At 32.7% G+C, this 24,680-nt stretch overlaps 13 protein-coding genes across 13 annotated transcripts; 8 read left to right on the forward strand and 5 right to left on the reverse strand.

The window, feature by feature from the left end:
* The first annotated feature begins 464 nt into the window (after positions 1-464).
* On the forward strand, positions 465-6,606 carry ASCRUDRAFT_73269 (uncharacterized protein). Its single transcript, XM_020192211.1, has one exon. It carries the CDS (start codon positions 960-962, stop codon positions 6,537-6,539), a length of 5,580 nt encoding a protein of 1,859 aa, XP_020049707.1. The 5' UTR covers positions 465-959; the 3' UTR covers positions 6,540-6,606.
* A 216-nt stretch (positions 6,607-6,822) lies between these two features.
* Positions 6,823-8,202, reverse strand: GLE2 (RNA export factor GLE2). Its single transcript, XM_020192212.1, has one exon. The coding sequence runs from the start codon at positions 8,095-8,097 to the stop codon at positions 7,018-7,020; it is 1,080 nt and encodes a 359-aa protein (XP_020049708.1). The 5' UTR covers positions 8,098-8,202; the 3' UTR covers positions 6,823-7,017.
* A 74-nt stretch (positions 8,203-8,276) lies between these two features.
* Positions 8,277-11,611, forward strand: ASCRUDRAFT_73271 (uncharacterized protein). Its single transcript, XM_020192213.1, has 2 exons — positions 8,277-11,459; positions 11,567-11,611. The coding sequence occupies exon 1, from the start codon at positions 8,303-8,305 to the stop codon at positions 11,444-11,446; it is 3,144 nt and encodes a 1,047-aa protein (XP_020049709.1). The 5' UTR covers positions 8,277-8,302; the 3' UTR covers positions 11,447-11,459; positions 11,567-11,611.
* On the reverse strand, positions 11,538-12,192 carry ASCRUDRAFT_95162 (histone H2A). The gene has a single exon (XM_020195168.1). It carries the CDS (start codon positions 12,031-12,033, stop codon positions 11,629-11,631), a length of 405 nt encoding a protein of 134 aa, XP_020049710.1. The 5' UTR covers positions 12,034-12,192; the 3' UTR covers positions 11,538-11,628.
* A 159-nt stretch (positions 12,193-12,351) lies between these two features.
* ASCRUDRAFT_78517 (histone H2B family protein) lies at positions 12,352-12,750 on the forward strand (the record flags this gene model as incomplete). Its single annotated transcript, XM_020194259.1, has 1 exon — positions 12,352-12,750. The coding sequence occupies one exon, from the start codon at positions 12,352-12,354 to the stop codon at positions 12,748-12,750; it is 399 nt and encodes a 132-aa protein (XP_020049711.1).
* A 267-nt stretch (positions 12,751-13,017) lies between these two features.
* Positions 13,018-14,215, reverse strand: MOB1 (Mob1p). The gene is made up of 2 exons (XM_020192214.1): positions 14,177-14,215; positions 13,018-14,104 (listed from the first exon to the last, which is right to left on the reverse strand). Exons 1-2 carry the CDS (start codon positions 14,197-14,199, stop codon positions 13,186-13,188), a joined length of 942 nt encoding a protein of 313 aa, XP_020049712.1. The 5' UTR covers positions 14,200-14,215; the 3' UTR covers positions 13,018-13,185.
* A 268-nt stretch (positions 14,216-14,483) lies between these two features.
* On the forward strand, positions 14,484-16,377 carry ASCRUDRAFT_73275 (uncharacterized protein). Its single transcript, XM_020192215.1, has one exon. The coding sequence runs from the start codon at positions 14,613-14,615 to the stop codon at positions 16,338-16,340; it is 1,728 nt and encodes a 575-aa protein (XP_020049713.1). The 5' UTR covers positions 14,484-14,612; the 3' UTR covers positions 16,341-16,377.
* On the forward strand, positions 16,340-17,479 carry LSM4 (U6 snRNA complex subunit LSM4). Its single transcript, XM_020191093.1, has 2 exons — positions 16,340-16,685; positions 16,762-17,479. Exons 1-2 carry the CDS (start codon positions 16,683-16,685, stop codon positions 17,302-17,304), a joined length of 546 nt encoding a protein of 181 aa, XP_020049714.1. The 5' UTR covers positions 16,340-16,682; the 3' UTR covers positions 17,305-17,479.
* Positions 17,391-18,840, reverse strand: TYS1 (tyrosine--tRNA ligase TYS1). The gene has a single exon (XM_020192216.1). It carries the CDS (start codon positions 18,762-18,764, stop codon positions 17,532-17,534), a length of 1,233 nt encoding a protein of 410 aa, XP_020049715.1. The 5' UTR covers positions 18,765-18,840; the 3' UTR covers positions 17,391-17,531.
* Positions 18,841-18,982: 142 nt separating this feature from the next.
* YIF1 (protein transporter YIF1) lies at positions 18,983-20,201 on the forward strand. Its single transcript, XM_020192217.1, has one exon. It carries the CDS (start codon positions 19,010-19,012, stop codon positions 20,132-20,134), a length of 1,125 nt encoding a protein of 374 aa, XP_020049716.1. The 5' UTR covers positions 18,983-19,009; the 3' UTR covers positions 20,135-20,201.
* A 795-nt stretch (positions 20,202-20,996) lies between these two features.
* Positions 20,997-22,607, forward strand: ASCRUDRAFT_67517 (uncharacterized protein; the record flags this gene model as incomplete). Its single annotated transcript, XM_020191401.1, has 1 exon — positions 20,997-22,607. The coding sequence occupies one exon, from the start codon at positions 20,997-20,999 to the stop codon at positions 22,605-22,607; it is 1,611 nt and encodes a 536-aa protein (XP_020049717.1).
* A 16-nt stretch (positions 22,608-22,623) lies between these two features.
* On the reverse strand, positions 22,624-23,053 carry ASCRUDRAFT_95194 (uncharacterized protein). The gene has a single exon (XM_020195171.1). The coding sequence runs from the start codon at positions 22,931-22,933 to the stop codon at positions 22,688-22,690; it is 246 nt and encodes an 81-aa protein (XP_020049718.1). The 5' UTR covers positions 22,934-23,053; the 3' UTR covers positions 22,624-22,687.
* A 120-nt stretch (positions 23,054-23,173) lies between these two features.
* Positions 23,174-24,586, forward strand: ASCRUDRAFT_5407 (uncharacterized protein; the record flags this gene model as incomplete). Its single annotated transcript, XM_020191138.1, has 1 exon — positions 23,174-24,586. One exon carries the CDS (start codon positions 23,174-23,176, stop codon positions 24,584-24,586), a length of 1,413 nt encoding a protein of 470 aa, XP_020049719.1.
* Between the last annotated feature and the right edge of the window lie 94 nt (positions 24,587-24,680).

The raw sequence follows: 24,680 nt of genomic DNA on the forward strand, positions 1-24,680 counted from the left end.
CCCGCCATGCTGGTTTGACTGTTTTGACGGGAGCAGGGTGTGGCCAGCGAGATCCCAGTGGAACGGGGGCGTGCGTGCAGCGGACTTTCTGTTTTCTGTGCAAAATCTCCCGAAGTGACCAAGCGGGCTCAGGCGCGGTGCGAGTAGGTGTCGAATGAAAACGCAGCGAATGGTGCGCGGGCAGCGACCGTGCGGGTGTGGAGGCGGCAGCGCGGGCCACTGCATGAGGATAAGAAGGACCTGCGCTTGCCCCGAGGATCTCTGCATTTGTGCTGAGATAGACCCAGCACAGACGCTCCATAGTGCACTGGACGGCATCTAAAACGCGGGAGATACAGGCCCACGACTGTGGGAAATCGGGGCCATGGGTCCGTTGCGAAAAGCGGGCAGAGAGTGAAAAGAAAGAGAAGCGAAAGGAAACAGCACAAGCTCTGCTTTTTCTTCATCTTCCCTGCAAAAGAATCCTACTTCCACTTTGCTCCATGTTGCACCTGCTGTATTCCTGCTGTATTATATTGCTTCTTCTTCTGCTTTTTCTGCTTCTGCTTCTGTTTCTTCTGCTTCTTTCTCTTCCTCACCTTCTCTCCTCTACTGTCTCTGCTCTGTGCTTCTTGCAATTCCCGTAAAGCTTCATCAGAAAGGCTTGAACTTCAATTGCCCAGCTCGATTTTTTTTCCATCCTTTTTTTTACTTGGGCGCTTAAGTTAACATCAGAAAAGTCATACAACTTCGTTCTATTGTAGTTTTTGATCACCAAAAATTCTACTGTTCCTCACCACCACTCTATTTATTCACCTATTCATCTGTTGTTGGCCTACTTATTGTTTCTTTCTATTTATTTACCTGACTGCCTTTTTATTCCAATCTCGTTGTCTTACTTGTTGCAGTTTTCCTACAGTTTCTGACTTTATCCTCCCTCTGTCACCTCTACTCTCTCCAATTTATCCTCACCTTTCGCAATGAATTTGGACACTTCTGCTCACACTCCCAACATCGTCAATGGTAATCTAATAACCCCTTCATTAAATCAATCTCAAAATCAACCTCAAAACAATCTACAGACTAATCTTCAAAATAATCTTCAAAATAATCTTCAAAATAATCTTCAAAATAACCTGACTATTATCCAGGCTAGCATTCAAAACCAGCTTCAAAATAATATTCAAAATAATATTCAAAATAATATTCAAAATAATATTCAAAATAATATTCAAAACATCCAAAATATCCAAAATATCCAAAAAAATCTAAGCAGCATGAACACTCCTGCTAATATATCTTCTGCTCCAACCCCAAACCCGTCAAACATAAATACCTCTACTATTAATCCCAACCTTACTCCTAACATAAATTCTAATAACAACTTGAATAATTTAAATAATCTAAATAACCTAAACAATTTGAATAACATAAGCAACTTGAACAACTTGAACAATAATCACAATTTCAATATTCATCAATTTCAACCAATGAACTCTCAGCAAATTATGAATACTCAACTTAACCAAATCAATCCTTTAAATCAACTAAACCAATTAAGCCAATTGAATCATTTAAATCAATTAAATCATTTAAACCATTTAAATCAATTTAACCAATCGAACAATCCAAATAATAATCCAAATAACAATAATAACAATAACAATAACAATAACAATAACAATAATAATAACAATAACAATAATATTAACGCCAACGCTAACACTAACACTAATTCCAATAATAATAATAATACTCCTAACAACAATACTAATAATTCTATCAACTCTAATACAACTAATTCTAATAATAACAACACTAACCCTAACCCCAACCCTAATCCTAATCCAAATAACCTTGTTCTTAATAACCCTCTCGCTAATTCAATCAATAACTCAAGTAACATAAGTATTAACAACTCTCTTCAAAATACCCCCAATATCCAACAACAACAACAGTTGCAGTTACAATTACAATTGCAACAAAAACAACAGCAACAACAACAACACCAAAGATTTCAATTATCTCAATCTCAACAACAAAACAGTCAAAATAACCAAAACAATACAAATAATCAAAATAGTCAAAATAACCAAAATAATCAAAATATCCAGAATAATCAAAATAACCAAAATAACCAAAATATTCTAATTAATCAAAATAATAATATAAACATGGACCAAATCCTACAAGCTCAATTACGATTTCAATTGCAACCTCAACTTCAACTTCAGCTTCAGCATCAATCTCAGCAACAACTCCAGCAGCTCCCTCAGCAGCTTCATCAACAACCTCAACCTCAACCTCAACCTCAACCTCAACAAACTCCATTACTTCCATCACAAAGTCTTAGCCAACCTCAACTCCAGCAGCAGCAACAACAAATCCAACAACAACAGCAGCAATCTCAACCCCAACCCCAACCCCGACCTCAACCTCAGATTCAGCCTCAGCCACAATCTCAACAACAAATTCAACTTCAAAATCAACAACTTCAACCTCATCCTCCAGCTCAATCTCAACTACAAATTCAATTACAAACTCAACCTCAACCTCAAGTTCAACCTCAGCCTCAAGTTCAGCCTCAAGTTCAACCTCAACCTCAACCTCAAGTTCAACCTCAACCTCAAGTTCAATCTCAATCTCAATCTCAACCCCAACCTCAAAACCAAGCTCAGGTTCATGTTCAGGCTCAGGCTCAGGCTCAGGCTCAACTTTTTCGACAAAGTCAGTTTCAAATACAACAATTTCAACGACAACAGCAACAACAGCAACAGCAACAACAGCAACAACAGCAGCAACAGCAGCAACAGCAACAACAGCAGCAACAGCAGCAGCAACAACAACAACAAAACCCTCAATTGCACACTCAACCCCTTCAACGTCAACAATTTTATCAACTTACTTCAGCTCAATCTCTGAAATTGCAAAAATTACAACAATTCCAAAAAATGCAGCAAATAAATAATTTTAATCAAATCCAACTAAATCCACTTAGCTTATCCTCGCTTAAACTACAAAACTCACAACAACTCCAACAATTTCAACAATTCCAGCAGTTTCAACCTCTCCAACAATTTCAACAATTTCAACAATTTCAGCAACCTCAATTTCAATTTCCAAATCAATCACAACTATTAAATCCACAACAACACCAACAGCAACAACATGCTCTTATTCAAAATCAAAAAGCAAAGTTATCAAGACAACAACAACAACAAAAACAGCAGCAATCTGAAGAAATTCGTATTCAAATTCAAAACCAATTACAAAATACTTCAGTCCAGATGGTTCAAAAAGAAACACAAGAAGTATTTAAGCAATCTGCAGATCCTAATATCTTAGCCCAGTATAAAGCTCAGCGCTTAAAATCTTTACAACAAAATAGTACAGCAAATTTAAATAATAAATTACCCAATAAAAATATTATAAATAAGGATTCTGATAATTCCAACAAATTTGATAGTAAATCAGTTGACAATAAACAGAACAATGGCAAAACTAATGCTGATAATACAAAAATTGATAATAAAAATAATGATAGTCCTACCAGTGACACGAAAGAAAAAGAAAAAGAAAAAGATAAAAATCAAAATCAAGAGATTGAAAGAATTTCTAATGAAAATAATTTATCTAGTACTACTCAAAATACTACAGGAACTCAAAACGATTTTTTAAAAAAAAATGGAAAATTCAATCCATTGCTTGGTAATAATGAGCCAGTTCCTAAATCTTTCAATAAAGCTAATGGCAATTCACCTGAAAAAAATTCTGCCAATGGATCCATTAGTCCCAAAGACACGACAAATAGGTTATTAAAAAAACCTAGCAAATCTAGAATTTACAAAAAAAAACCAGACTTGAAGGATAAACAAAAAGTTAAAAACGAATCTGAAAATTTATTAGAGTCTCAAACTCAAAGCATTTCTAATATCATACCCTCCCAAGAATCTATGAAAACAGCTGGTCAATCTGAACAACTAGAAAATCAACAACAACTGGTCCAAAATCAGCAACATTATATATATCTTCCTGGAGAACAGCAACAATTAGAAATATTGAGACATCAAGAGCCAAAACCAGTAACCCAATCAAATATTCAATTTGAAAAAACCCAAACAAATACTTCAAATAACGAACAAAATAATTCTACTCAAAACCAAAATAATCATATAACGGGAACACCAGCAGATTTAAATTCCTATGTTTATGATTTTCTCATGAAAAATGGTTTGAACACCACAGCTAGAACATTTGTTGAGGAACTTCAAACTAATCAAAATAAACACAATAAAAGACTTAGACCAAATATACCATGCCCACCAGTTGATCCTGAAAATTTAGCTTTGGCAAATATAAATGAAAATATTCCTTCAAACTTTTTGAGTGAATGGTGGAATATTTTTTGTAATATCCACAAAGCCAAAAATGGACATATTAATTTGCCAACCCCTGATGGTTCTTTAGACAACTTGGTCCACGAGTTTTATGTAATGGAAAATGCAAGACAGAGATATAAAATTCAGAATTTGCAAGGTATACCTCATGATATTTCATTGGGAATGATGCTTAATCAAACACAACAATCAGCTCCTAATGTCTCAGGCTCTGATGGTGCTACTATAAATAACAATGCTAACGGTAATATTGATAATAATTCTAATAGTATTAATAACACTATGAATAATCCCGTAAATGAGGCAATAAATAACCCTATGAATAATAACATAAATAGTAACATCAATAACATCAACATTAATAACAGAAATAATAGCAATAGTAACAATTATGAGTTTGGAAGTCAGTCCTATAATAACCTAATAAATAATTCTATCTCTAGCCAATCCTATCATAATCAAGCCAAAAGTTTGTCTTTTCAACAGCCGATTATTGACCAAACAATGCCCCCAAACACTCAGATCCCTCCTCAATTACCAACTCATATAATAAATAATCCCAAGATGCCGCCTCAAAACCAAGTATTAATGCAAAATTCTTTCAATGAATCTATACAGCAACCTAGCATGCCCAATGTTGGTAATGATTTTAGTTCATTGAATATTCCTCCTGTTGTAAATAATTCCAGCAGTTATTTCTACCATCCTCAATCGATTCCTCTTAATGGTCAAAATTTGGAACCTCAAAATCCGATTGATAATCCACCTTTACTAAACTTTGAAAACAGTGATAATATTAATCCTTTTCCTATCATATCAAATCATGAGAACGTGATAAACCAAACAAACGGACATAGGATTTTTGAAAACAAAAACAAAACTAGTGAAGATGACGCCAGTTTATCTGCTTCATTTGAGAACAATAATTTAAATCAAAAGCCTGATAAGGAAATAATTAGAAATGATGAAAGTATGGATTTTGTTGGTCAATTTAGAGACCAACTTGATCAATTAAGACAACATAGAAATTCGAATAATGCCAACGGCCCAAATCTCAATTCTTATATTGGAGGATCGCCACATTACAAAAAGGGTAATGAAAAAGAAACTAAAGATGATGATCCCCCTAAAAAAATTGTGAATTCTCGTGCAAAATCTACAAAGCCTTCACCAAAGTCTATCCAAGAAGGTGTTAACAAAAGCAAGAAAAAACCAGTCAGAAGAAAAAGAAAGAGTCCTGTGGCTGGAGCAGTAACCAAAAATAATAATAAAAATAAAATTCCTAAAGGTACCGGTATTAAAAAGGAAAATAAAACTGCTAATGAAAAATTTAAGGAGACTCCTGCAAGTGGTAGTAATAAATTGGAAACTCCGACACCCCCAACACCCTCAACTCCATTACCTCCAGTTAATATTTTAACTAGAGATAACAATTTAAAAAGGCCATTTTTTAGTGAAACTTCTACTCAATCATCTGTTGAACCAGCAACTAAAAAAAGAGACACATTGGTAAAAGATTTGAATAATTTAACAAAAGAAAGTGCGAATCAAGAAATGCTATCTTCTAATGATTTTTTCGATGGTGTTGAGTCCAATGTAAAGAAAGCACAAAATGATGCTACAATTGATTCAAATATTATAAATGAAAACAATAGTACAAGTAATATAGGCATCAGTGAAAACATAAGTGAAAATACAAACACAAACACAAATACTAATACAAATACAAACGCAAATACAAACGCAAATACAAATACAAATACAAACACAAACACAAACTTAAGCACAGAAAGCTCTGGTCTTACTACTGATAGTACTATTTCTTCTAACAACAGCTTTTCTAGTAAAAAAAATTCTACTAACCCAATTTCTCTGGGCGAAGATATTGATTCGAAAATTAACACAATTGAAGAATATAATAAAATAAGTGGTGAAAATACTGTTGATAATAACAAAGATGTTAATAAAGAGAATAATAAATTGACAGCAGAATTGCTGAAGAGCCAAGACAATAACTTCGATATGAAGTTGATGGAAGAAAATCTGAATATGAAAAATAACGGAATAAATTTTGATGATCAAAACTACAATTTCAATTTTTTAAATTTGGGATTTGATGATATATTTGATGATGGTGATGAACCTTTGTTTTTACATCATTAGGTTTCCGTTCTTATATATTTTTCAATCATGTTTTTTCTTAATAACTATATTTTACTGAAACCCGATTAGTATATTATAATTGTTTTTTTCTTGTTTTTTTGTTTTTCATTTTTCATTTTTCATTTTTCATTTTTCATTTTTCATTTTTTATTTTTTATTTTTAGTTTCATTGTTTAATTCAGTTTTTTAATTTTTTAATTTTTTCATTTTTTTTATTTCATTATTTAATTATTTCATTTTTTGTTTAAATTTGTTGTATGATTATCAATTTAGTATCATCATTTTAATTAGGCATATTAAAATTTATTGGTTATATTTAAAAATTTTATCATCAGTCAATTGGAAATTGAAGTCTAGAAAGCCAGTGTTTATTTGTCAATTGTTAATAAACATATATTAAAACACTTCTCCTATATAAAAATATTCCTATTCTGAATAATGTTTGATTTATGAGTGATTTATACGTGTTAGTAGATAATCAAAACTTTTTCTTAACCTGTTTCGGTTTTGCTTCGTCGTCTTGAACAGCATGTAGTTTTATCACATTGGTGTTGTTTTCAGCACTGTAAGTGTAGCCCTTCGACCAATCATAGCCCAAGGCATAAGCAAAGATTGTGCCTGAAGAATTGAAGGTGGTGGCAGTAACAGAAGAACCTAGATTGGTCATTTGTTTTAGTTTGTGTCTTTGGTCTTTATCCCAGAAGATAATTGAGCCATCAGAGCCCCCAGTGCAAAAGGTTCCATGGACAGGATGAAAAGATATAGCATTTACAGAATAGACCTTTGTGTTTTTAGTCTGAGAATCCTGTTCTCTGTGACATTTAAATGTGAATTCTCTTTGGGAGTCAGAAGGATCAAGGTATCTTATAGCACATCTACCTTCAATTGAAACCACAGCATAACCATTGCCTTCATTAAAGCAGGAAATGACTCTTGTTTGGTATTTTAGAGGAGAGGAAATCTCTCTGAAAATGGTGGTGGGATCATTCAAGTCTATAATACATATTTTTCTGTCTGCACATCCCACCACCAACAATTTCTTCTGGGAATCCATGGTGTAGCACCTTTCAGGTAGGTTTATTGTAGAAACAGGACTGGGTGATCTTGAGTCCCAATATTTTAAGGTCTTATCCCACGAAGCTGAAGCAATGACTTGAGTCAACGAAGGACCACACTGAACAAATCTGACCTGACTGACTGGAGCATCGTGGGCCCCTACTTGCTGGGCCAGGCCACTGGCAACATCATATAGTTTGACTGTTTTGTCGCAGGAACCACTTATGATTTTGGTGCCATCGGCAGTCCATCTTGTGGTCAACACTGGGGCTTCGTGCTGGTAGAAGGCCTTGCCCTGTGTTGTGCCATTGCTAAAGACCTCATAGACTCTCACTTTTGAATCCCACGACGACACAGACAAAAAATCGCCCTGTGAGGAAAACGCCAAATCTGTAACTCCATCCTCTGGGGGGTTTTGCACTGTTATATCGTACGAGGTGTCTGACACATTTGAAGCAGCAGCAGAGGCACCAAGAATGTTTGACTTAGGAAACAAGGACATTGCAGGCAGTTGGATTGAAAGAACTGGAGGAACTGGGCTGGAGTCCACCTTGGAGAAGCAAAAATTTTGATGTCTGGCTTTGTAGGCGAGGGTAATCTGAAGCCTCCTCCGATTAGCTTTGAAGGACGCTTTTTCTTCCCAGCGTGGTTTTTGATGCTCTGTACTTATCGGCTACTCGTCGATGAACAGAAAATATGCCTAAACCATGAACCAAACTGCCCACATTCCTTTTGTTTCTTATCGAAAACGAGGTCCCTCTGAAGGTTCAACGTCCAAATACACCTTCTTCAGCAAAAACAAGCACTATGAAAATTATTCTCAGATCGACTGGCCCTACGAGTATCAGAGCCAAAGATACATTGCGCAGAGCAGTCCAGGCTCCAAAAGCCTGTTTAATCGTATTGAAAAGTGGTTGATCATATTTCTTGCTGGAACACTAATAGGTATCATAACTTCCTGCATCGATTTGTCCTCAAAATGGGTCTACGACATCAGAACTGGCTATTGCAAAGATGGGTTTTACTTGACCAAATCAAATTGCTGTTTGGGCTTTGCATTGGACGAGTGCACCTCCTGGAATAATTGGAACGAATATCTAAGGCTTTCAAACTCCTCGTTTTTATCTTATTTGATCAACTTTTCAATCTACATCGTCACCTCCATTTTCTTATGTTCTACTGCTGTGATTCTAGTCAACAAAGCTCCATTCTCAATCAAATCAGGCTTGATAGAGATAAAATTAATTCTATCCGGCTTGATCTTGAAAAAGTTTCTCAGTCTAAAGGTTTTGCTAATAAAATCCATTGGCCTAATTTTAGTTGTTGGTTCGGGTTTATGGATTGGTAAAGAAGGCCCATTGGTTCATATTTCCTGTTGTATCATTCATGCAATTTTGGATTTTTTCCTTCTTCTAAAGAACAACAGCTATACCAAAAATGAGGCCTTGAAGAGAAGTCTTTTGCCTGCATCAATAGCAGCTGGAATTGCTGTCGCTTTTAATGCCCCCATTGGCGGTGTCTTATTTACTTTGGAGCAGTTCAACTCAAGTTTTCTTAATATCGACAAGCTAATGTGGAATTGCTTTGTGTGCGCAACAATTGCAACAATTATCCTACAATTATTATACCCCTTCAAAGAAGGTAATAACGTCTTATTTGTTGTCAATATGGAAGTCAATTGGTTTGGCTTTGAATTAATACCTTTTGTAATCCTAGGCATATTGGGTGGAATTTATGGTTTTATTTTCTCAAAATTAAACAACTTCTTTGCAAAATTAAGAAATCGTTTTGTTGGCAATAATTTTAATAAAAAAATCTTTGAAATCTTTTGTTTATCCATTTTCACTTCAATAGTCACTTATCCTTTAATTTTCGCTAAATTACCTTTATCCACTCTAATCATGAGGCTATTCACTGAATGTGATAACAATACTCTAAATTCAACTTCCTCTATTATCTTTCACGACTTGTGTTCAATTAAAGATGACGATATTACAAATTTTCAATCAAAGGCTTTCATTCTATTAATCTTAACCGCCATTCAAGGCCTAATCTTAACCGCCTACTCATTCGGCTCATACATTCCTGGTGGAATTTTAATGCCTTCATTAGCAATTGGAGCCTGTATTGGTAGATCAATGGGAATCTTTATGAAATATATTCAAATTAATCATTCAGATTGGGCCATTTTCAGTGAATGTGCTTTAATCGATAACCACAATTACTCTAATATTTCCAGTTTTACCAAAACATTGGATTCAATAACAAGCTTTTTTGGTTCAATCGTCGGTGCAACTAATGATACAGATCAAAGTCCTAAAACTATATTGGTCTCTCAGTGTATAATTACTGGTGCATATGCTGTGATAGGAGCAGCTGCATTTTTGACAGGCGTGACAAAATTAACTGTTTCGATTGTCGTTATAGTATTCGAATTAACTGGTGCAATAACTTATGTTTTACCCATAATGATTTCCGTTTTGGTTTCAAGATATGTCAATGATCTCTTAATCAATAAGAGCTGTTACGATTTGTGGATTGAATTCAATAAATTTGATAATATACATATAAACGAAAATGCTGCTACTAATAATCTGAAATCTATTTCATTAATCAGTGCCGAAGATATTATGATCCAATTAAAGGATTTGTGCTATATTTATGCTGATGATTATTTGATTCATTTTTGTTCACAGGTTCTAAAAAATAATGAAATTATTACCGATAATGAAAATCGGAGCAGTGGGAATAGTATAGAAGAAAGGTTGACATTGAAATCACTAATTAAATTAATAGAGTTAACAGATCCCTTTCCCAAAAGATTAACAAATGAACAAAAAGATTTTATATCATATTCATACCATTACAGTAATAGTTATTTACAGTCGTCAAGAAATGTCTATTATAATTCATATTTAAAGAACATTGATGGATTTCCAATATTAAAAAGTAAAAAAGAACCTATATTAATTGGATGGTTTAGTAAAACAGAATTGAAAAACGAATTGGAAAAAATTCAAAATGATATTAAAACCATTGATTACAGTTTATTGGTGAAATTAGTTGGCGAAAGAGACAACAATATTATCAATAACCAGGAAAACAGTAATGAAAACGATAATATTACTGCAACCACCACTATAACTAATAATAATAGTAATAAAAAAAAAGATAGTAACGACAATCTAAATGAAATAACAATTGGAAGCATACATGATAGTAATAATGAGGTTGATGTTATGGATTTGAATATGAACAATATAAGTTTAATTGATGAGGATTCAGGCTTAATCTCCTCTATTGACTACGAGGAAAATGAAGCAAATAAAATGAGTGTTAAAGATAAAGATAAAGACAGTAATTGTATTGGAACTTTTGAGAATATTGGAGATATTGAAAATATTGATAATACTGAAAATGTTGAAAATAGTGTTAAATACCCCTTATATCATTTAGTGGAATCAATTAATTCCATTATAGTATTATCGAGTAAAGTAAGTTTATTGGTAATAATTGAATTTTTCAAGAAAATGAATTTGAATAATATTCTTTTAATTGATAACATGGGAAGGATAAATGGAATAGTTAAAAAGAATACAATTGTCAAGTATATTGAATTGGACAGTAAACTCAATGGAGTGATCGATAAGCGAATTATAGCAAATGAGGTTAACAATTTGAATGGTAATGATAATTTAATCAACAATAGCAATGACAGTAATGGAAATACTACTAGCATTAACAATAATATTCGTTATAATGAGGGGCCTACTAGTTTTCTTGGGGATATAAATGAACTGGATATCGGTGTTTTTTTGGATGATGAATCTGCTTCATCATATACGAGATAAATTAATTCAAGCTGTAAGTAATGTATAATTGAATGTGATGAAAAGACCAAAATTAGAGAAAATATTTATAAAAACTGACTAATACACGTAAACGTTTAATGGGTAAAAAAATAAAATAAGCTAGCATGAGAAAGAGAATACCAAAATTGAGAGAGTAGTTGAGAGTAACTGAAAACAAAAAGTTATAATTCTTGAGAAGCCTTTGGTTTTGAGGTCTTTTTTGGTAATAAAGTATGGTGAATATTTGGCAAGACACCACCTTCAGCAATAGTGACATTGCCCAACAATTTGTTCAATTCTTCATCATTTCTGATGGCTAATTGTAAGTGTCTTGGGATGATTCTTGTTTTCTTGTTGTCTCTAGCAGCATTGCCGGCCAATTCCAAGATTTCAGCAGCCAAATACTCCAAGACAGCAGTCAAGTAGACTGGGGCACCACTACCAACTCTCTGAGCATAGTTGCCCTTTCTGAGTAATCTGTGGACTCTTCCAACTGGAAAGGTCAATCCAGCTTTGGCAGATCTTGTGGTGGACGTCTTTTGTGCAGCACCGGCCTTTCCTCCTGCTTTTCCCTTTCCTCCAGACATTGTTAATGATGATGTGGTGTTGTGTGTAGAATGTGGTGTTGTTGGTGTTGCTGTCGCTGGAGAGCCTGAGGAAGCTGCTGCTGGGAAGAGCCTCTTTAAATACCCCCGAAAAGCCCAAACACAAACAACGCGAAACAGGTCCCGTGCTGAGATGTCCCATGGCTCCCGTATTTTCCAGCACGCTCTTCTTCCCAAAACGGCCGACGCGTGTTCTAACACCTATATAAACACAAACCCTCCCACCTCCACTCCCTATGCTTCCTCTGCTTCTTCTGGTCCATCTGCTTCCGTTCTCTCTTTATTTCTCACATCTTCCAAATGGCTCCCAAATCTGCTGAAAAGAAACCTGCCTCCAAGGCCCCCGCCAAAACCGCCTCCAAGAAGACCGCATCTTCCTCTGCTGCTCCAGCTACAGAAACCAAAAAGAGAAGCAAATCCAGAAAGGAGTCCTATGCTTCCTATATCTACAAGGTCTTGAAACAAACACATCCAGACACTGGTATGTCCAAAAAGGCCATGTCCATTATGAACTCCTTTGTCAACGATATCTTTGAGAGAATTGCTTCAGAGGCTTCAAAACTAGCTGCTTACAACAAAAAATCTACTATTTCTGCTAGAGAAATCCAAACCGCAGTCAGATTGATCTTACCAGGTGAATTAGCCAAACATGCTGTCTCTGAAGGTACTAGAGCTGTTACTAAATATTCTTCAACTTGATTTCATTTATTATGATTTTAATTTCAATATAGTCATACAGTTTTTCAGGTCATATATCAGACTGATTCAGTTTTGTCATTCATTAAGTTTTCATAAATTATTAATTATTTTATATTTTGAATTTTAATTTTTCTAATATTTTTTGTGTGTTTCTTTAATTTTTTATTTCTTCGTTTTTTGTATAATGGGTTGATGGTAATTATTTTAAATTAATTATAATTATTGTGAAGTTTATTTATTTATTTATTAGATTAATATATGTAGTCTGTTTTAGTTTTTTGGAATTGACATTAACTTTCTAATTGAATTCATGCTGACAAATTAATATCAATATTAAAATTAAAATGAAAATGAAAATAAAGATTGCAATTAACAATTGTATATTAACTTAGATATGTAAAATTAAAAAATTCAAGGCATACGTTTTAGTATATATTAATGATTATCTTGAAGCATAACATTAACTAATTCATGTAATGGACCATAATCCTTTTTGGATATTAAATTAAACTCATTTGAAAATAATACAAAATGTTTTAAACTTGTATTCAAATGATTTTGCAATCCCAATTCAGTAATTTCATCAAAATGATGGCAATATATATGTGCATAAATTCGAAATAATCTCTTCATAATTGTCTTAATTAATGCTAAAAACTGTTGAGGAAATTCTTTATTAACAAAAATATTGCTATTAGAATTAGTTAAATCAATTGAATTATTACGGTTTTTATTATAGTTATTACTGCTATTATTGCTATTATTACTTGAAACATTTATAATATTGCTAGGAAAGATATCATCATCATCAAAAAAGGACTGGATCCAATTCATTAGGTTTTCAATGTAATTTGGTGCAGGCAATGGAATAGGCTTTTTTAAGTTCAAATCTTGCCATAAATATTCATATTCATTCGTTGCTATCATTCTGGGACATGTTCTGGGTGAACAAAACTCGGTTATTGTGCTGTATAACATATTAATTTGATTATAAAAATCAACCACATGAACTGCTAACCACTCGTTAAGATCCTCGTCTTTGGGTAACTTAACTGCTTGAGCCAATACTGATCCTGATCCGAGTGTGGCTTCAGCAAAATTTCTGATATCTTTATGAGATGTAATGGCTGAACCATTTGTATTGTTGGGAATATTGCTATTTAATGCTTGTGAGCTGGTAGCATTCTTATTCACCTGCTTAGTTGTAGCATAGGCATTATTGTTATTAGCAGGATTATTTCCAGTGTTATTGGCAGTATTACTGCCACTGTTATAATTAGATTGCTGTTGGTTCTGATTAATTCTTTTGAACCCTCTAACAGTTCTCATACCACTTCCGTTGCCATTAGAACGACTGTAAAACAAACAAAATGTTAGTAGATGCCCTCATTTCGAAACACCCAAATGCACCAAGCCAAATACATACAAGTTCTGGAATAAGGAAGCCATGGTGAAGAGACGATAAAGAAGAAACAACTGCTTCTGGTGAAGTTGATCAAGTTGTTTACATTTCCACAGCAAAAAACAAACACAAATCAGAAAAGTACAAAAAGAGAATGAACCCACACTAATGGTCTCATATTCCAAATTGGTTGTCTCCCATTTTCAGAGGGATCTTTTGCTAACAGGTCACGTTTGGACTCAAACACGTCTTTTCAAATATTCAAAAAATAATAAAAAAACATGGAGGATATCATTGAACGTTAAAGATAATAAATAACATGAAAATATTCAATTATTGGGTATTTATTCTATTTATTATTTGAATATAAATATCTTCGTGCCTTTTTTTCTTTTCTTCAGTTTTGTTTTCTTCTTTCCTTTTATTTCTTTTCTTTTTGTTGTTTTTTTTTTACTGAATCATGGACTCTTATAATCGCTTTCCTTTATCTTCTTTGGCTCCCAATATTCCTAGATCAACTCTCACAATGAACAAGAAAAATGGTAGATTTGATAAAATTAATAATTACAATAATGTGATAATAAACGATGTTCACAACCACAATGATGATGTTAATGCTAATGACGTGGACTATGGTAATAACACGAATAATAATTTTCAAAATCAGTCACTAGTGCCTTTCGATTATGTTAAATTTATTAAAAAAGTAGATATAATTCAATATGAAAATCTTCAAAACTATAAAATACTGAAAAGAAATTATAGCTATAATTATAATAATAATAACAATAACAACAACTATCGTTACAATATTTGTAATAGCAATTATTCGCTGAAATCTCATAATCATATCTTGAATGCAACAAAGTTGAAGAAAAATCTACAATTAGCTATTATAAAGTTATCTCAATCCCAATCACAGTCACAATCACGAACACAATTACAGTCACTGTCACAGTCAGATTCAAATTCAAATTCAAATACACTTTTAAAATCAAGTTCAAAATCGAATAATAACTTTTTTAGTCAAATTAACAAAAATTATCTTACTAGTATTAATAGTAATCCAAGTACTATTAGTAATAACAACACAACTAGCGATAATAACATAACAAGTGACAATCCTTATAACGATAACTTCGATGATACCCAGCTAATAAAAGACACTAGTAGTAGTAATAATAATCATAGTAACAGCGATAGTAATAACAATAATAACAATAATAACAATAATAACAATAATAACAATAATATCAACAACAACAATAAAAATGACAACAATAATAATAATTTGCCTTCAATAAGCTCAGTGATTTCAATCTCAAATTCGGCTTCAAATTCAAATAGTCAAAATTTAATTGGCGACTCTATCAATATTCAAACACCTCAGTCATTAATAACCAATAAAATCAATTTAATAAGCAATACTCAGTTTAAGTTGCCATTGCCAAAACTAAACAACATTAAAAACATCTATGCTAATAATGGTAACAACAGCATCAATAATATCAGTAATCAACCCAATTTTGCGACCAAAAACAACATCAACAATATTCTTTCAAATAAGTTTATCCCATCAAGAAATAACTCATCAATTCAAATAAACTTCAATACTCCTCCACTAACCTCAACTCCATTAAATTTAAATAATAGTTCAATAAATATCACTAACATTACTAACAAATTGAACAATAGCATGAACACTAGCATGAACACCAGCATGAACACTAGTATGAATACTAGTATGAATAGCAATTCAAGCTTTAATGAAATTAATAGTGCTAGCAAATATTACTCCAAGAACTATTTCCCAATTGACTCAACTCCGATTGTAAATAAAACAAAATTTTATAATATCAACAACACGAATAAAAAACATGAAAACAGCAATGCCAGAAATGTCAAATGTAACAGCAACCTCATCAATATTGTCAATATGAGCACCGATAAACTATCCTCTAGTCCTATAAAACCAGATCATCATAAGGTCAAAGGTAGGGACAAAAACAAAGAAGATGAGCATCTAACAGCTGCTGAAGACACTGACCAAACAAGCAGCAAAGATGGAAGAAGTTCAGATGCAAACCATAAGGATCCAACTAAGGAGAAAGAAGACAATGATACCTCCTCGTCTTCAATTGGGGCTGCAAAGTCTCTTTTACAACTAGCCTTTGTCAGCCAGGGCTAGCTGCTGCTGCCAGCAGAGGTGGCTAACGTGGGCTGCCATTTTTTTGTAATCTTTAGTTGTTTTTTTCACTTTCTGGCCTTTTTTTTACTGATTTACTGATTTTTTGTCACTGATTTTCTTTTACTTTTACTGATTTACACTTGTTTAATGATGCTCTTTTTGCTCTGTTTTGTTTCTCCCCCTTCTGCGTAGTTAAGGCCGGGCAGCGGTACACTTGTCAGCCCTACCGCGCCGGCCCGGGCAGAAAATGCTCCTCGTTGGGAAACACAAGCTTTTTTATCACCTCTTTATCAACTGTTCAGTCTTGAGATACACCATCAGAATAAATATAACTCAGTGAATATGGTATGTGTGGTTGTTCTTCCGGTGATTATTTTGCTGCTGATTTGGAAACACTAACGCATTTTATTCTGCACTTTAGCTCCCTTTGTATTTATTGACAGCTGCGAAAACTCAACCAATATCTGTTGAATTGAAGAATGGTGAGACATTGAATGGTCACTTAGTTAACTGTGATTCATGGATGAATTTGACATTGAAAGATGTTATACAAACTTCGGCAAATGCTGATTTGTTTTTGAAAATTGAACAAATTTATATTAGAGGCAGCCATATAAAATATCTAAGATTGCCAAATGAAATAATGGACCAGGTGAAAGAGCAAAATATTGCAAATTTAGAAAGAAACAATTCTAATTCTCAATTCAACCAACATATGAATATAAATCAAATGAACAATAACAACAATTACTATCAACAAAATATTCCAAACAATAATACCAATCAGCAAAATCCGCAAGGAAATCCAAATATAAATAAAAATTATAGAAACTATAAGAATTACAACCGAGGTGGATATAATAGTTATAATAAAAGAGGTGGTTATAAAAGTAGAGGAAATAGAAATTATCAAAATAATAGCTCGATGAACAACCAAAATGCTAATCAAAATAAGCCACAATAACAATAACACTAAAAATAATCATAAATTCTAAGATCATATCATTCTACTTACAAATATAATTTCAAATCATTTATATTTTTTTTTTTTAGATATTTGGTGACTTTTTTTTTCTATTAACTATATAACTATAGGATTAATTATATATTGTATAATATTAGAATGAAAACGCGTATGGAATGGAATTTAAAGTTTTTGAATTTTTTCTATTTTGTTTTGTTTTGAGTTATTCAATTTTCAGATATTTTAGTCTCTGCTAATTTATCTTCAACTTGATTTTGAGCTTGGGCTTGAGCTGGAACTGCAGCTCTAGCACCTCCAGTTGGATAACGACTGCCTTTATTTTTAACCTTCTTAATCTTCTTAGCTTTTTCTTGTGCTTTTGGTATAGGATAACCCTTTTCATGAGCTTCTTGAAACTCTTTACTGTTTTTGAAATCATTTCGAACTGGTTCTAATAACTCATTAATAGCATCAGCAACACCGGCTTTTAAATCTGGAGGAGCCAATTTAAGATCTTTGAAATCAGCTTTAATATCATCGAAACTACTATAAGTAATTGGTCCACCATACTTTTCTGGCCTATTTATGAAAAATTCAAATTGTTTTTCAGAATCTGAATGCTTCAATTCATAAATTGGAATCAAAACATATTGAACAAAAGCTAACAATCCATTGTCGTCAACAACACCTGGAGCACAGAATGCGCCATTGATTTTTTTTTTAACTTGTTTAGGATCTTCCAAGACGTCAATTTTACTACTAGGATCACTTGCAGACATTTTACCACCTTGAGTTAGCCCGGGAACCATGGGATTCATTAAATGTGCTCTCTTTTTATAACCAATCGATTGTAGGTTTTCTTCGGCCAAAACAAAAATTTTTCTTTGATCAACACCACCAAATTGAGCATCCACACCCAAATGCTCTTCATCTAATGCTTGCATTAATGGATAAATCAACCCACTTAATAATGGATTTGCAACCTGTTTGACAACTTCTGCTCCTGCTCTTTTTGCATCGTTTTGTGAAACCACATTTGATAATCTGAATATATCCAAGGTGTAATCAGGAGTTAACTGATAAGATGAGCCAACTACAAACTTCAATTTTTCAATTGGCACATTGATCGATTTCAAAATTGATTTAACGATACATTCATAATATTTCGCTCTGTAGCCAACAGTTTCTAATGTAGCCTTCATGTTGTCTAAGAAAGCATGCAAATCGGCTAATAAAACAATAACTTCGCAACCAGCTTTCAAAAAATGAGCAAGTTTGGTCATTGGAACAAAATAACCACAATGTGGTCTACCAGTTGGTGCAGTACCCCAGTAGATTTTCAATGGTCTTTTTTCGACTTCCAACACATTTTTAATGATTTGAGGATTGAGAATTTCTTGTAAGTTCTTGGTGATTAGCTCATAGGCTTCCTGAGGGTTGACATGAGCCTCCAGAGACATTTTGGTTGTTTGAATTGATAAAGATGAAGATAAAGATAAAGATGGAGATAAAGATAAAGATAAACCTAAAGCCAAATCATTCCCAGGCTGTTGCTTATAAGTGAAAAATTATGCTCAAACAGACGAAGACCAAAGAGTCATCTCCACGTGATGCTGGAGACTTAACAACTCACCTTTTTCCTGAAACTCCACGCTTCAAAAGCAGCAAATCCAACAGCTCCAGAGCAAACAGCACCAAAACAGCCATGTACAACAACCAGAACAACATTCTCCATCCCCAACCAACACACCCTGCTCTTCCCACGTCCAGTATTCTCATGAACCAGGGACTCGACCAACAAACACACCAGAGAAACCGATCCACGAACTACCAATCTCCTTATCTTAACCAATTCGCCAACAACCAGACTGCTATCCCTCAGGCTCAACCTCAATTCCAGGGACAATTTCAATCACAACAACAGCAACAACTGTCCCAGCCCCAGTTCCAACAGCAATTCCAACAGCAGCAGCAACAGACACAACAGCAATCAGCTAATATAAATGCTTCAGCTTCTTCTCAATTCATGCCAAACTTATTTGGTAATCCCTTAATCAATGAATCTGCCATGTTGGCAGGAAAATCCTATATTGATTCCAATTTTAAAAGTTATTTACAAATTAACTCTCAAACCTCTGACGATTTAAAATATTATTTCAAAGTTTCTAATGATTATGTTTTAAGAAAGATTTTTTTGATCTTGTTTCCATATAAAAATAAATCATGGTTGAGACAAATGAACCAATCAATTGATTCAAAAGGCAATAAATTTGACAATTTTTCTTCTCCAATTTTTGATATCAACGCACCTGATTTATATCTCCCAATAATGGGTTACACAACCTATATTTTTCTATTGGCAGTTATTAGTGGATTGTCTGGTAATTTTCATCCGGAACTATTCGGTTATTCGTCCACTAAAATACTTATTATTCAAATTATAGACTTCTTAATTTTAAAATTGTTTTTATATTTATTGAATAACGAGTCTAAAAATTTGGATTTGGTTTGTTATTCAAATTATAAATTTATTCCATTAATATTGATATTGTTGCTAAAACAATTTCTCTCGGTTAGTTCATTGTCAAATACAAATCTAAATTCATCAATTTTTTCATTGACTAATATTTTTTACTACTTGACTATACTATTATTGAATTTTTCATTTGAATTTTTCTTAATGAGATCTTTAAAATACATTTTTCTTGGTAATGGTTTGGTGAACAACAGTGCTCAAACAATTCAACAAAAGCAAAGACAACGAAGAATTTATTTTCTTTTTTGTTATAGTTTTATAGTTCAGATGATCATAATGTTCTTCTTAGCATAATTTATAATTATATTTAAACAAACTAGAAATCACAGCCAATGATGTATTAATAAACTATCATCAAAACACCAATTCGCTATTAAAGTATCATTTTCATTTCTATTCTTTAAAATGTCAAAGCATGAAATCTAATAATTACCCTCTTTTAGTTATGCTACCGTTCTGTATACATTAACACAATCGGGTAACTCTTACAGGTCAAAATCAAACAGAAATGACATTGATAAGTTTTTCTATTGCTAACAAAATTTGATAATAAAGCCAATTGTAAATTTCAAATAGTTGTCTTATTGATTTGGCGCTCATCAAACACAAGTTGGGCAACAATTTCTTGCCTATATGGGTAGCTGCTAGGTTTTGAGGGTGTCCTGTCGTGATACATTAGGGTCTCACTTTCATATACTTTCCAAAAAGCACTATTTTAAAGTGTGGGTGATGAGTACATCTCTTTGCTATGTAAATGATTCATCAGAGTCTTCATAAAACTGTACATCAAACTACTTTTTAAGACATTGCTCCAGCTCCTTTCAAATTATGCAGTAATTGTGGTTTGTATTATTTGCTTTTTGTTTCTTTCTGGAGTTTAGTGTTCGTGTTGCCCTCTCTTTCTTTAGTACAGTGTTCCCACCGATATTCTGCGAAGGGTAACTGCTTTTCTTGTGCTGGATAATTTTTTGGTGAGATTCCAAATTCGTTAAGAAAACAATCTTTTATAGTACAAAAATCAAAGATACAAAAATATACCTCGCTACAAGTATATAAATACAAGACTGTCATGTCGGGTTTTTATTTTTATTTTCCACCCATTTCTACCTAACTTGAGCTGGTTCTTTGCTATTCTATATTTTATTTTGCTCAAACAATGAGGGTAAAGAAGCCTTCATTTGCAAATGTTTCAATTGAGCTAGATGATCCGATTTTTAGATATTCAAATAATGTCCTATCCGAAGGGAGAATCTATACAAATCTTGAACCCATCACTGGCCAGGTTAATTTAAAATTAAAAACAAGAATGACTATCAATTCAATGTCGATCAAGTTAATAGGTATGTCAAAAATTTCCATGAGAAAAAAAAAAGATCATTATCAACCAAAAATGCTTTCTGTAAAATTTTTGGAAATTAATAAACAATTATCTAGGATACAGAAAAAAGTAAAGTCTGGAAACCACATTTATAAGTTTAAGTTCGATCCGATTTCTTATAATTACGATCCTTATGATCCCCAACAATCTCCCAATGAAGATGCCCATGAAAATGAGTCTGGTGATGAATTGAAAATAGATGTTCATGGTCAGAATTCTTATGATTTTTTTCACTCTAGAATCAATTCCTTTGAGTATAAAATTTATAGATATGATGAATTGTTGGATACAGATATTGTTAAAGTTTATAATAGTTTACCTTTGACAACTGCAAAAACTTATTTATCAAATTCCTTTGGAGATGCTACACTTGAGGTATATTATTACTTACAGCTCACTATCATCAGATCCTTTTACCATTCTAATATCAATACTTCTAAAACATTCTCATATCTTCCTATAAATAAAAATCCACTCACTCGTTTAGGTTTAAGAAGATATAGGTCAATTTTTTTTGACGATGATTTAATTGATATGAATATTCCGGATTCCCCTAGCAGATTTCGCAAAGAAGATCCTCCTATTTCACAGCATCGTACTGTTAATAATATATACACCCTTCCTCCCATTGTTCCTCGAACCATTAGTCCAATTACTCTCAATAACCCTATTAATATAATCAATGAAGTTGATCCACTCGATTCCACTGATTTAGTTAATAATCCAATTGTTGGAGATTTATCTAATACTCTTTCAGTGAAAATCAAAAATAGCAGTGAAAAATATTTTAGAACAAACTTTTATTTGAGGTTCAATCATGATCCTATTATGATCATTGGCGAAACTCTACCTTTTGCTTTATATTTCACCTTCCGAGATCCACCAGACTATTATACTGATCAAGGTGTGCATAAACTATTAATTGATGAGCTCACACTAGATTTAATTTCCTGCACTTACTTGAAAGCCGATGATGACACCACTAGCTCCTTCAGAGAATTGATACATCTAATACAACCCGAAGATAACCAAAATAGAGAACCAATCCTAATGAATATGGAAGATGCCATTAGAAATCCTATTGATGATCTTTTTCGTTTGTTGGTTCCCATTGAAACGTACAGAGAGTATGTTTTACCCAAAGAAATCCCTCCCACCTTTTGCTTGAGAAATCTCTGCAGAAAGTATGAGATCAAACTCACAGCAAGAATTTGCCATTACGTGGAAAACAACAATGATCCAAATGACTTTGCAAACATTAGATGTGCCTCAACAGTTCATCTACTTAACGACCATTCTTCCTATGTTTCTGCTTCTGTTAGCAACGACGTCGAGCGTATGATGTTGGATCCTGAGGCCTATATGGAGAACCACAGGAGCCGGAGGTAGTTTGTAGCGTTTTATAGTGATACACTTTTTCTCACTGAAAGATCTGCTTACCCTCCGCTATTTTTGTTAGCAATTTCAGCTCAAACCAAAGTGAGGGTAATTGTGTTGTTGAAAATTAGAAAACTGATCAGCCCGAAAAGGTGATAACAGAAAAGTTCTTTATGATGCTGTGTATTTTGCTTGAGATCGCTCAATTTCTTCTGCAAGTAATATGTTGAATATACAGATTCCAAGTTGTTGTTGTTAGCGAGGGTTTTGTAATTGGATTTGCTTGTGCTATGCTGGTGCTTCAGATTATTTGTATGAAATAATAGGTCATGAATCATTGATTGAGCAACTGCTAATGGAAAGTAATATATTAAATTGAATGAGAAAATGAAGTTCAAATTTTGCACAAAAATGCCACAAATACAATTTTGGCTTGGGGAGTTGCGGTTTTTTTGATTTTGATCTTAGAAAAATATACAGAAGCACTTTTTTCAATTGTTTATCAATGTCCATGTCGATGCACTAATTCTTTTAATATTCTTGATTGGATAATTAAAATCATTTTTTTCTTAAAAAAAATGTTTTCTGATCATGCTGTTTTAATTGAGCTCGATGACTCTATAGGATCATATTCAAATGATGCATCTACCCTGATGAAGTGTTATTCTAATCTTGAAGACATTTCTGGTCAAGTCAAATTAAATATAAAGAAAAAAATTATCATTAATTCAATTATCATTAAACTAGTTGGTATTTCAAAAGTTTCAATAAAAAAATTAGGAAACGATCTAAATTTTCATCACAATGATTTCAAATTCTTGGATGTTAGAAAAAATATATATATTAAAACAAAATCTACATTTAAACCTGGAGAATATAATTATGATTTTCAGTTTGATTCAATTCCTTATGATCTTTCACATAATATCAACAATCACAAAAATTCCTTTGAAGTCTTTAATGCTGATTTTAATCCTTTTTATTTTGCTAATAACCACAGAGAAAACATAACCCTAATTAAAAAAAGATTTGTTTTACCTCCATCAACTTACAAAACAACTATTTTAAATTCTTTTACCAATGGTTCATTCAAAATTTATTACTATCTTGAATGTATTGTCAATAGACCTATTTATACATTAAATCTCAAATTTAAAAAAAATATTTGGTTTCTTCCCATGAGTTCAAGTTTAAGTCCACTCAAAAATCTTCAATTGAAAAAATTTGAATATAATAACATTAACCCAAATAGTGATCTAAACATAACAATACCTAAAACTGTATCACAAAATGTTGCTTTAAATAATGTTTGTCATCTAAATAATAATTTCTCATTTGATTTTGCTATCAAATTCAAAAATGATCCTATTTTAACAATAAATGAAAAACTTCCTTTTGAACTATATTTAATCTTTAAAGACCCGCCAAATCATTACAGTTCTTTTGGCTTGCAAAAAATATTTTTGAAAAGTTTTGAAATCAAATTAATAGTATATACCTTTTTGAAAGGAAATGATTTTAGCAGATCATTCAGGGAAAATTTAAAACTAATTTCTTTTGCTAATAACCACCATATAAAGTTAAATATTAACAAATGCACTAGGTACAAAGAAACAAATTCATATTATTTGAGGGTTCCTAAATATCTCTATAAAAATTTTATATTACCAAGGTCAATCATTCCAACATTTTCTCTAAACAATATATCTCGAAAATATGAACTCGTAGTTTCGTCTACTTACTTTGTTGGTACTGGTCCACACTCTTCTCCTAAATTAACCCAGCATATTTACATTATTAACAATGCAAATTCCTATAAAAACCTCACAATTGAAAGCTATTCAAATAATAATCATTGTGTAGATTACAATTCTCCCACTCAAAGAAATATCTTCAATAATTCCAATAGAAGCGCATTTGCCATAAATCCAGCTAATGGTCTTGCGATCACTCCCCCACCAACTTACGAAGAAGCTGTTTCTAATATTTAGACAAGACACTTCTATAATACAAAACAAATATCAGTGATTTATCACTAATAAATAAACTAAAATGAGATTCATAAAATAAACTAAAAAATTATTG

The sequence above is a fragment of the Ascoidea rubescens genome, assembly GCF_001661345.1.
Source record: "Ascoidea rubescens DSM 1968 unplaced genomic scaffold ASCRUscaffold_1, whole genome shotgun sequence".
Classification (NCBI taxonomy): Eukaryota; Fungi; Ascomycota; class Saccharomycetes; order Ascoideales; family Ascoideaceae; genus Ascoidea; species Ascoidea rubescens.